At 34.9% G+C, this 12,010-nt stretch overlaps 1 protein-coding gene across 8 annotated transcripts in view; it reads right to left on the minus strand.

Annotated features, from left to right (window-relative positions):
• Window positions 1-12,010, minus strand: part of LOC123540326 (uncharacterized) — a 123,755-nt gene that overhangs the window by 7,069 nt on the left and 104,676 nt on the right. Inside the window, exon 1 of one of the 8 annotated variants that reach the window (XM_045325252.2) lies at window positions 1,851-3,272. The exons of the other annotated variants lie outside the window; for them this stretch is intronic. Within the exon in view, the coding sequence (XP_045181187.1) occupies window positions 1,851-2,085 (235 nt within the window). The 5' untranslated portion in view covers window positions 2,086-3,272. Of the gene's footprint in view, window positions 1-1,850; window positions 3,273-12,010 lie in introns of those variants that run through there. 8 annotated transcript variants of the gene reach the window in all.

Genomic DNA, 12,010 nt, shown 5'->3' on the forward strand with positions numbered 1-12,010 from the left:
ACAGTTCCAAAAATAACAATTTTATCAAAATCAATCCACATTTTTAAAATCTTAAAAATACCCACTGATCTCTTATTTCCATAAAGATATGAAACAGAAAAAAGAAATCAGAGATCAGCTGGTCCAAACACAAAGTATCTGTGGTAGAAAAGGCATAATCTAACATTATATCATATACAGCACGTGCTGTAACATAATGTCCAGTTGAGGTCTTTGACACATTTTAAACACATTTTATACACGTTTTGGTATCATTGCATTAAATTCGAAATTTAAAATAAACAGATCACTGTGTACTCATATTCTAGCTACCTAATTTAGTTTATAATTTCAAATTAAACTTTACACGCCAATTCATTACAGGAGAAAAACATCGATGTCAGCTATATGGTAAAGGTATTTTTATTATTCAGTAAAATATGTACATGTCCTTCTTATTTCTTTACAGAAATTCGACTCCAGGAATATTCTTCGGAGTCGGAGCATTTGTCAGTTAAGACATAATTCGACTGACCCTGTATATTTTGGTTTCACTTCTTTCGAAACATGAATTTACATCAGACACACATAATGACACTTACACTTATCCCTGTTCTCCCACGGTCATAGGAATGCAAGAATTTGCTTTTTTGGCAAACAAGATTTCTATCTAACAAGAACAAAATCTCCTATCACACAGGGTTATCAAAAATTGAGAACAAGAATTAATCCTGGGGCGAGAAACAATGCAACAACAACAACAACACACAGGAGCTTGCTAATGTCATGTCTTGAAATGATATTTGAGCCGCGCCATGAGAAAACCAACATAGTGGCTTTGCGACCAGCATGGATCCAGACCAGCCTGCGCATCCGCGCAGTCTGTTCAGGATCCATGCTGTTCGCTGTCAAAGCCTATTGCAATTAGAGAAACCGTTAGCGAACAGCATGGATGCGCAGGCTGGTCTGGATCAATGCTTTTCGCAAAGCCACTATGTTGGTTTTCACATGGCGCGGCTCATATTACGTTGAACACTATGTCAAGGTACGTCTGGTACCATCTACTGGCAGATCTCTCCTAATCATAACCTTGACTACTTTTTCTCATAAAAAATCTGTTTTACTAATCTTTGATACTGGATATGTTCCAAGCCGTTGCCATGGTTACGAATAGATGCCAGTGATTGAGAAATATTTGGCTGAGTCAGGCAATCAGGTAGTTATATGAGTACACAGGATTTTCCACTGTAAATATTTGAGCGAGGAGTCAACCTGGCCCGGCATATCAGTTATGACATAAAGCATAAACATAATGATAGATCGAGCCAAACGTTCAGCTTGTGTTTATGTTACGAGTGTTTCGGATGAATTGTGAAGTGTTATTGTACATGTTAAACACCTACTGCTATTAACATTATGATGTTACAACTCAAAACAGTGAAAAAAAAACCCAGAAACAATCACATTCACCAGAAGGGTTTAGATTTAATAAGTGTAGGCGTATTCGTACGTGTAAATTTTCGTAATATATTCTGAAAAAAAAGAAAGTTTTGATTTACGAAAAATATAGACGACCACGTTCGTAAAAATCCTCAACTAAATATTGATTGATTCCCCGGTATTAACAGGTGCTTACATATAAACATATAGTCATATGTGTTTGCTACACGTGTACGTAAATATACACGTATTGGAATCATACACGTATTTTCAAACTATTACCTACAGGAATCAACATAATAACTTTAAGAATAAATTGTACATTTGTATGTAAGGATTATTTTGCTATTTTTCGCTCTATTTTTGTGACAATCTTAGTTCTCATAACATCATGCACGGGTACACGTGTACACGTTAATACAGATACTTACTTCCATAATTTTTAAAATTACTGCATTTTGCCATATAACGGGTAACAATGCAATGTTTCCAGAGTCCTATGTATTCCTCAACACGGAGTCTTTCAGTTATCCTAAACGGATCTATGTACTCTATGGTAGACCAGTTAGTCGTGTAAAACCCGATCATATCTAATATAAAAGCTATTATAATCAGTCCAAGGACAATCTTTGATAATAAACTTGCAGCTTTGTAGCCAGTTTCCATTGTTCTTGCTTTTTGGAATGATTTTCACAAGTGGAATTAAAATTTATATAAGCAATCTTTTCCTCCACACACGGTTCACGGTATGGTAAGGTTTTTTTTTGTATTTCGGCACAATAATTATCGTTCGTTAATTATCCGTTTGCCGGAAGTAAGTTTAAGTCTTTTCGGATATCTTCTGAACAGTTAAGGTACGTTAGTCCGTTTTGCGTAAGAATTCCTGGTATTTCCGGATGCTTTATAATCATATAATATTTCTATCACTTCACAATGTTATAACATCCTTAAATACTTATTCTGTCAAACTAAACTCAAGATCGCACTTTATTCAATTTAAGTTTAAAATCCATCAAAGATTTCAATGCACAGGCGACATATAGTAGCTAAGGTAAAACCATCGTAATATAATTCCTTCGTTGACTAACATCTGTAATCATCAGGTATCAATAGAAAATATAAGCCGAATTTCAGTCAAACTAGAAAAAGAGACAGGAAACGTACTACTAAATCCTGCTAATACTGATTTCTTGAAATTCAATCAAGAGATTTCACATATAAGTGGAATGAAAAATTAAATGATGCTATAGATAGTGTTATTGCCTAATTCAATTCGCTCTCGCACCTGTCTGCATACAGAAATAGATATTGCACGTCTACATAACTTCGTTACACAAATCTGCAATTTTGATTTTTTCTCGAACTTCACAAGAATGTAAAATATCCAAAGTTTATGCTATTCCGCCTAGGTGTAACATAACAAAAACATTTGAAGATAAAAAAAGAAAGTAGAAAACAAACGTGAATATAGTGGTAAACAGTATGTAAGCCAAAGCAAATGTCTTCGATTGCTTATCAGTAATCTGCTGGGCAGAAACAGTGGATGAACATCGTTATCTAGTCGGGTGAGAAATTAACTTTGACAGATATTTCGTGTTTGCCGAATGAGTTTATTTATAGGCGTTGAGATATGAAAATGAGAACGTTTAATATGAATCGATAAAAAAAAATTGCACTGAATATTATAATTTTAAAAGAAGGATATTTTCAATCAATCATGTTGAGATTAATAAACTTATAATGTTTAATTTTTGTTTTTATCCTTAAAAAATAAAGAAATTCCAACCACATATATTTTGATCATTCGGACAACAGTTTTGGAAAAATGAAAACTATTAATCCGAACAAGTAGAATTAAACATTATCCAGCAAATAGCGATGTTTTGTTGCTCATCGCATTAAAAATGATACACACATAAAACATCAATATTTTTTTTTTCACTTGGATGAATGTCAAAGATATTTATGTTTAAAAAAGGTTTTGAGATAACTTCCGAATTAACGCACTTGCTTTGGTATTTACAAGTAGGATGTGAAAGATGTCCTTGAAGGAAAACACATAACTGTTTGAGGTAAACAATGGTCTTTCGTTTGGTTAAAAAGTAATTTTAAACAAAGCATTTAAATTCACATCACAATATATCAGTCCATCAGAAAATTGAAAAAAAAATCTTCTTTAACACTCCAAACAAGTTTCTCTGTAGTCGGCTTGAAAAAATACCCAACAAATTATGGCCATGACATGCAAAGATAACAAAATTTGGCCCGAAGGAAACACCAGGAGGTCCGCGCCTTTACGTGACGAAAACGTCAAAAGAAAACAGTCGTGAACCATTCATTCTAGTTGCCTGTAGTGGACAACAACGACAAGGTCAATGCTAAATGAAATGCAAAACTTAAATAAACTCTCATAACCAAAGCATTTAATGTTACGCTACACGAGGAGTCCAAAGTCTCAGATTTTTCGTATCTTTAGAAAAACTTTTGCGTTTTTCTCAGTTTCAGATACTTTCGACATCTCTCAAGAGTATTTTTTCTGTGTTAATATATCTATGTGTGGACATTTTATGCATAGTTATAGTGGTTTCATTAACTCATTGGGGCCGAAATGCGACTAAAGGCACTATATTTTCTACCCCTGTAGCGTTGATATCCGACTATACGCGCGTTATTAGGACTCCCCAGGGCGGCGATTGACGAGTATAGTCGCGGCACCGAACTCATGCTGATTGCGTCACGTACTTGTTAATTTTGATAATCCTGATAAAAGCAAAATTATTTTGCATACCGGCTATTATTTCTTAGATGTTATAATAATTAATTATGCTTATAATTAGTTTCCTTGTTAAAATAAATTTTTGTAAATATGCAGTAAAGGAAATAAAAAAGACAAACTACGCTGTGTTTCGTTCATACAGTATTTTAAAAGATTAAATATTCGTACACTTACATCGCATTAAATTAAAATGGTTAAAAATAACACAGCAAAACATGTTTCATACACAACAATGTTTGTAAGTAAACGGTTTTTGTAAATTTAATAATTCTTCAAGGATGGGTGTAAATATTACAACTTAACTGTCTCAATGCGTGTCACACAACGTTTGTGTACATGTTTAGAAATTCATCATACATCAAAACAAACCATCGATATTCCCTCAAAAAAGGGTGTTAATTTTAAGTAATGCTGATGTAAATACAATTGCAAATGCATTTATATTTATTGTAATTTAATGTGTTTACATGAGAAAAAAAGTAATAAAATCGGAAATGTTCAAATATTTATTAAACGCAACAGGTGTGTAAAAATGGTGAATGTTTTGAAGTGAAATTATTACATTTTGTATTCTATTTGGATATAAGTTACGGAAGAAAGTGGATATATATAAATATTTGTTAAAACTTGGAAGATTTTATAAGTATAGTTTGATTTACATCCATGTTAATAATATTTCCATGTATGATTTCAATTGACTGCATGCGAGTGTGATTATTATAAGATCAGATAATTCTTCGACGTCAGGTGGTAATTCTTATCTCGCCGCAGCACGTATATTATGATATCGGCCTCAGGGAGTTAAGAGGTAGGCAAAAACAGTAACACCAGAGTGAATTTTAAGTAAATAGCTGTTTGCACTTGTTTTATTATGACATGTATGTATTGTTTCTTCTGCCAAAATATCAATTTGATGTTCGCAATAGACTTTGAATATTGAAAAAAGAAGCACGGGTACCTATCATTTTTATTTTAACTTGTGATACATCAATCTATAAATATTCAAAGTTATAGAAAAATCTGTCCGCTAGAAGTAGGTGTGAAAAACATCTTTAAGTGGATTCCACAAGAAAAAACCAAATAGTCTGATTTAGTGGTGTTCAACCGCTTAGAGGTAATTAAACCCAAGGAAACACTGAGAACGAAAGCGAGTTATGTACCTTTCATCTTGCATCTTTTTTCCCTACTACCCATTGCTTTTCCCCTATTTTAATACTGAAGAGGGAACGAAAAAAAATTTCCCGAATGGAAAAATTCTAGCCTCGTTTTGACATACATTATTAATGATACTGAAAAAAATTGATACGATATGGCCTCTTCGGTGGTATCCTTAGATGAAATTGTGACATGGGAAAGATTTCTCGATAACTGAAAAGTACTGACAACAACGATTGTAAATGTCATAGCGGCCCACCTCCACACGAATGAACAGTGATTTATTATTAGTCACCTCATAACATAACCGCATTAAAATGAACTCAATGAAACAAACCAGAAAAAATTGAACCGAAATTAAAAGACATGAATTTATGACAAAGAAATAAAGTAATATTTATTACTTATATGACAAAGGAATGTCAAAAACATAAAGTTAAGTGTACAAAAAGGGCGGCACGCGTATGTAACTTTTCCAAAGGCAATACAAAAAGTTACTCCCAACAACATGTTGTCTTTGATCAAAATATATCATACGCCAACGGCATTGTAGCAACGTTTATAGTTCACACATGAACATGATGAAGTTAATGAAACTGTCAAGTTAATGAATTTGTCAAAAATAATAGTGAAAATGTCGAATTCTTTCTATCTAGTACAGCGTTTATGTTTTATATTAATGGATCAATGAGTGAACAGAGAAAGAAAGAAAGAAAAGAGAAAAAAGAAAGAAGCAAACATAGAATGTAAAAAGAAACTTAATAAGGAAGAAACATATAAAATTCAAGAACAGCAAAACAATGAATAAGAAAGCGAGCACGTGTAAAAAAGAAAGAAAGACATACAGAAAGAAAGAACGAACGGACAAAAGAGCCGTGTGAATAATCATTTTTAAACAAGGCATCTCTTCCTTCTTAATCACCCAGTGCAAAAATACCTTCAATTTTTTCAACCTGCTCTTCATTGTTTTCTATATTAGTGTTCACGAGAACTCCATGGTCCTCGCGAACTTCCTGTATTGGATTACGGTGTACATGATGAACAACTACTTTCTGAGTACGGATTTTAGTCTCCCTCTCGTCTTGTTCCGGACTATTGCGTTCACGATCGTTTTCTCTCTCCCGCTCTTTATCGCGATCAGTTTCTCGAACTTCAGTGTCAGTTTCTCCGTCACTTCTTTTCTTTCTTATTTTGAATTCTTCAGATAAACATTTATTTTGCTTACACGTTCTTTTACTCTTCTGAATTCAAGCCGAGATTGTATACAACACAGCCACATAAACTCGAAAAAAGCTTATATTCTATTGACTGCTTTCTCAAATTAAGTATACGTTTCAGGGCGACTGAGCATTTTAATTGGCATGCGATGTACTTAGAACTACCTGCTCGTGTAAAAACCAGAGCAAATTTCAGAAAAGGAAATTCCATGTTGCGTTAGTTTTCGGGAAGGGAGAAATAATTAATAACATCTAACAAGAAAACAATGTATACTAGATGCAAGTGCCAATATGCTCAAACTGCAAGTCTTATATTTCAGTCTATATAATTTTTATGAATATTCTTTCCTTTGAAATTTTCCTTATCAAAATTTGGTACGCTATAAATTTGTTTTTCATATGGAATGGCTTTGATCACCATTGTACATTTAAAACCATGGACCCTAGTAGAGGTATCGCCGAAAAATCTATTAAAGGAAAATTAATATAATCATTTGTCCTTAAATAGGAAGACATACTTAAATTATCATCTTTCAAGACGTTGAATACGTCTGAGAAGCCCCCTTCCGTGCAGATATCCAGTGTACAGTGTCGCCACAGACCGTTGTGGCTAAAGTCCGTATCCGTCCAATAATCCGTAGCGTATCCGGTGATGAATAAAATCATCCCAATCATGAAAGTTACAATTATCACTTTGTTCAGATTTTTATTTGGTTCACCCATGCTGAAGACCCCCTTTTTTTCTAAATATAGAATTTAAGTATAAACACAATTTATGCTTGCTTAATTTCGAAAATACCACGTTGATATTTAAAATGTGCCCTTTTCAATTCAGTATCCAAATACTTCCACAGACATAACTTAGATAAGAAACTTTTTTTGAAATTTAACAAAACTAAAATATTTTGGAAGTAAATCAAAATCCCGTCAACAAGTAAAGCAAAATAAATGTATATCTGGTCGAGTTCAATTATTTCCCGAAAACGGTCAGTGTAAGTAAAAGACAATTTATGTGGTATTTCCGATATAGCAAGCACAAATTATAGCACAAGACATGTCCAGTTTACAAAAAAGTCCTATCTATTTGTAATGAACAAGAAAGATCAATTAGAAATAATACGTTAACGTTGTTCTCCGTTCTATAAACGTCAATAAGTAACAAACATGACCTGTGACCTGAATGGTTCCTAGACAACAAAATATTACAGCTTATTTATTACATGAGCGCACCAAAACTGGGAACCGTAGTAACGTGTTTCGTTTCGCCCGCGGCGCACACAAATTTTCGAGTCACTTAACATGACCTCGTATTCAGTGTAATGGGCCTGGCCTTAGTACAAGTATGACATTCATAGAAAAATGCGTAGTGTTGACAGCTAGTGACAATTACCTATTTACTTATGGGTGTTTTTGTTGTCAATAATGACCGATTATTGATAGGTCTCTTTACTTTATGGACATTTGCAAGTTTTCCACTCGACTTTTTTTTTTGTATTTTGGAAAAATAGGTTCTGTTCGCAAAATAGACAGCCGAATGAGAACAATGGTTTTCGTACAGTGAACTTTCTACCGAGTAAAAATGTATGTACTTATCCGGAGACCTTTTTTATTTGCGAAAAAATATAGTCTTTGTATGTCGGCAGTTTCATCTTGTTACGCTTTAGCGTTGCTAGGAGATATATTATCCATTTTCTCATCTGTATCGACCTGAATCTCTGTTGTTTGTCATTGTATAGTTAATTTCTTTGACTTAAAAGTGATCTATTCAAACGAAGAATGATGTAAATAACATGTAATGCTTAACGTTCGAGTCTTTATTTGAGCCGCGCCATGAGAAAACCAACATAGTGGCTTTGCGACCAGCATGGATCCAGACCACCCTGCGCATCCGCGCAGTCTGGTCAGGATCCATGCTGTTCGCTTTTAAAGCCTACTACAATAAGAGAAACCGTTAGCGAACAGCATGGATCCTGACCAGACTGCGCGGATGCGCAGGCTGGTCTGGATCCATGCTGGTCGCAAAGCCACTATGTTGGTTTTCCCATGGCACGGCTCATTTTAGCATTCGTCGCATCTAATCCATCCGCCCACGAACTCATGCATCTTTCAAAGCATCCGTTCGTCCATTTGATTCTCGTTCAATATGAGGTAGGAGGTATGGCCTAACATAAACAAATGTAGTCATTCCAAGTTTTTTTTTTTAAATAAATGAGCAACATTTTAAGTAAGAATCGTATGAAAATCCGTTTGTTTGTCCGTTCTGCGAGGCATTTATACTTTCATCCACCAGAACATCCACATATCCGCACACACATACTTCCACCGAAACATACACAACTCTTATTGGTTAACCAGATCATGATTAGCCTGATCAATCTAAATTGTTCGCCATTCAATTAGTATATTTTTGGTAAGCACCCCTTTTAAGTAGAGTCCTATTTGGGTTAAATGCAGCGGGCAAATTTTAATTGTAAACAATATTCAGTACATTAGTTCAGACATAAAAACCTTTAATTAATACGAAGGTAGTAATTTGCCGGATATGCCTCTGTGGTCCGCTCGAATATAATCCATCCATGCCAGTTGTAAGCTTTATTGATGCTTAGTTGGGGAATGGCTATGGATGATATTTAAGCTAAATTATAACAAGGTTTAGCTTACCAAAAGGTTCCTTCTAGCACATATTAAAATTAATATTCGTTTTAAAGGACCTGTTTTAGCATCATGTTACAGATGTCTAAAACGACAGCGAGAAAATCTCGAATTACAGTATGTTTTGATAGTAAATTACTAATGCTTAACGTCAAAATGAAATAGTTGAGTATGATACGATGAATAACAAGAGATCACAGAGTGATCTTGGCGCCCACCAATGTGTCATTTTTGTGTGTTCCAAATTTCAAGACTTACTGACTAGCTCAAGGTCAAATTTCATTTCCGTACACAACACTGTGCATGTGGTCTAAATTCGAAAGCTGTAACTTGAGAAATGTGAAAGTAGGACACTAGATCAATTTCAAGGACAAAGTTCTTTTTACACAAAACTATGCATGTGCATCAATTTTGAAGACTGTAGTTTGAGAAATTTGAAAGTAGGTCACTAGGTCAATCTTAAGGTTAAAGTTTATTTCGGTACACAAAACTATGCAAGTGGTCAAAATTTGAAGACTGTAGCTTGAGAAATGAGAAAGTAGGTCACTAGGTCAAAATCAAGGTCAAATTTCACTTCACAACACAAATCTATGCATGTGGTCCAAATTTGAAGCCTGTTCCTTCAAAAATGTGAACGTAGGTCACTAGGTTAATATCAAGGTCAAAGTTCATTTCGGTACACAAAACTATGCAAGTGGTCCAAATTTGAAGGCTGTAGCTTGAGAAATGTGAAAGTAGGTCATAGGTCAAAATCAAGGTCAAATTTTATTTCGGAATACAAAACTATGCATGTGGTCCAAATTTGAAGCCTGTACCTTAAAAATGTGAAAGTAGGTCACTAGGTCAATGTAAAGGTCAAAGTTTGTTTCGGTACACAAAACCATGCATGTGGTCTAAATTTGAAGGCTGTAGCTTGAAAATGTAAAAGTAGGTCACTAGGTCAAAATTAAGGTCAAATTTCATTTCGGAATACAGAACTATGCATGTGGTCCAAATTTGAAGACTGTACCTTCAAAAATGTGAAAGTAGGTCACTAGGTCGATGTAAAGGTCAAAGTTTGTTTCGGTACAATTACCATGCAGGTGGTCCAAATTTGAAGGCTGTAGCTTGAGAAATGTGAAAGTAGGTCACTGGGTCAAAATCAAGGTCAAATTTCATTTCGGAACACGACATTATGCATGTGGTCCAAAATTAGAAGCATTACCTTCAAAATGTGAAAGTAGGTTCACTAGGTCATGTCAAGGTCAAAGTTTATTTCAGTGCACAAAACTATGCATGTGGTCCAAATTTGAAGGTTGTAGCTACAGAATGTGAAAGTAGGTCACTAGGTCAAAATCAAGGTCAACTCGTGTCAAGGTTCATCTTGCCACTCAAAACCATACATGTGGTCCAAATCTGAATGTTGTAGGTTATTGACAAGAAGTTTTTATAAGCTTTTCCCTATATAAGTCTATATGAACCATGTGACCCCCAGGGCGGGGCCATATTTGACCCTAGGGGGATAATTTTAAGAAACTTGGTAGAGAACCACTAGACGATGCTACATTACAAATATCAAAGCCCTAGGCTTTGTGGTTTGGACAAGAAGATTTTCAAAGTTTTTCCCTATATAAGTCTATGTAAATCATGTGACCCCCGGGCGGGGCCATATTTGACCCTAGGGGGGATAATTTGAAAAATCTTAGTTGAAGACCACTAGATGATGTCACATACAAAATATCAAAACCCTAGGCCCTGTGGTTTTGGACAAGAGGTTTTTCAAAGTTTTTCCCTATATAAGTCTATATAAACCATGTGACCCCCGGGGCGGGGCCATATTACACCCTAGGGAAATAATTTGAATCATATTGGTAGAAGACCACTAGATGATGCTTCATACCAAATATCAAAGCCCTAGGCTCTGTGGTTTGGGGCAAGAAGATTTTCAAAGTTTTTCCCTATATAAATCTATGTAAATTATAGAAATAAACAAAGGGCCATAACTTACTAAAAATTTGTTGAACCAGTCTGATTTTCAGGGGGACACAACTAGAGTACCAATACATCATTCTGACAAAGTTTGGTCAAAATCCCCCTGGTAGTTTCTGAGGAGATGCGATAACGAGAAATTGTTAACGGAAGGACGGACGGAATGACGGACGGACGGACGGACGGAAGGATGACGGACCACGGACGCAGAGTGATTTGAATAGCCCACCATCTGATGATGGTGGGCTAAAAAGACAAAAGCGCTACAAGATTTTTAGGCGGAAGTCTATTTTTAGATGATACCTATTCATCTCGATTCTACATTATGAAGGAATATTCCAGTTTAATAATTCACACTTGACTGAGCTACTGGTACCTAAAGCCTGTTGTCATTACAAGCCGGCCAATAAAACTCCGTGACCTTAGAAATAACCTGTGACGTAAACTATATCTTTCTCAATTGGGGGGAATCCATGGGTTACACAATACTAAACCCCGATGATGATTAATTGATTCTTTTATTTCCTCCTGAACATAACATTATGTACATTCACCAGATAGACATATATCAGCAAATTTAAATGTAAACAACCCCCAATATTATCGTTACCTTCAAATGCATGGTTAATATATGAAAAACAAACCCCATTGTGACCCTCTTAATTATGTGTAACAAATTCACACATGAATACTAGGTCAATGTCTCAGTACCATATTTACTCTATTGAAAGAGGTAACATATTTAATTTGTTGTTGGATTTAACAGTTTATGTTAAATAACTAGCGTAAATACTTACCTGATATTATTTGCAGTATAAAACAG

The sequence above is a fragment of the Mercenaria mercenaria genome, chromosome 16, assembly GCF_021730395.1.
Source record: "Mercenaria mercenaria strain notata chromosome 16, MADL_Memer_1, whole genome shotgun sequence".
NCBI lineage: Eukaryota > Metazoa > Mollusca > Bivalvia > Venerida > Veneridae > Mercenaria > Mercenaria mercenaria.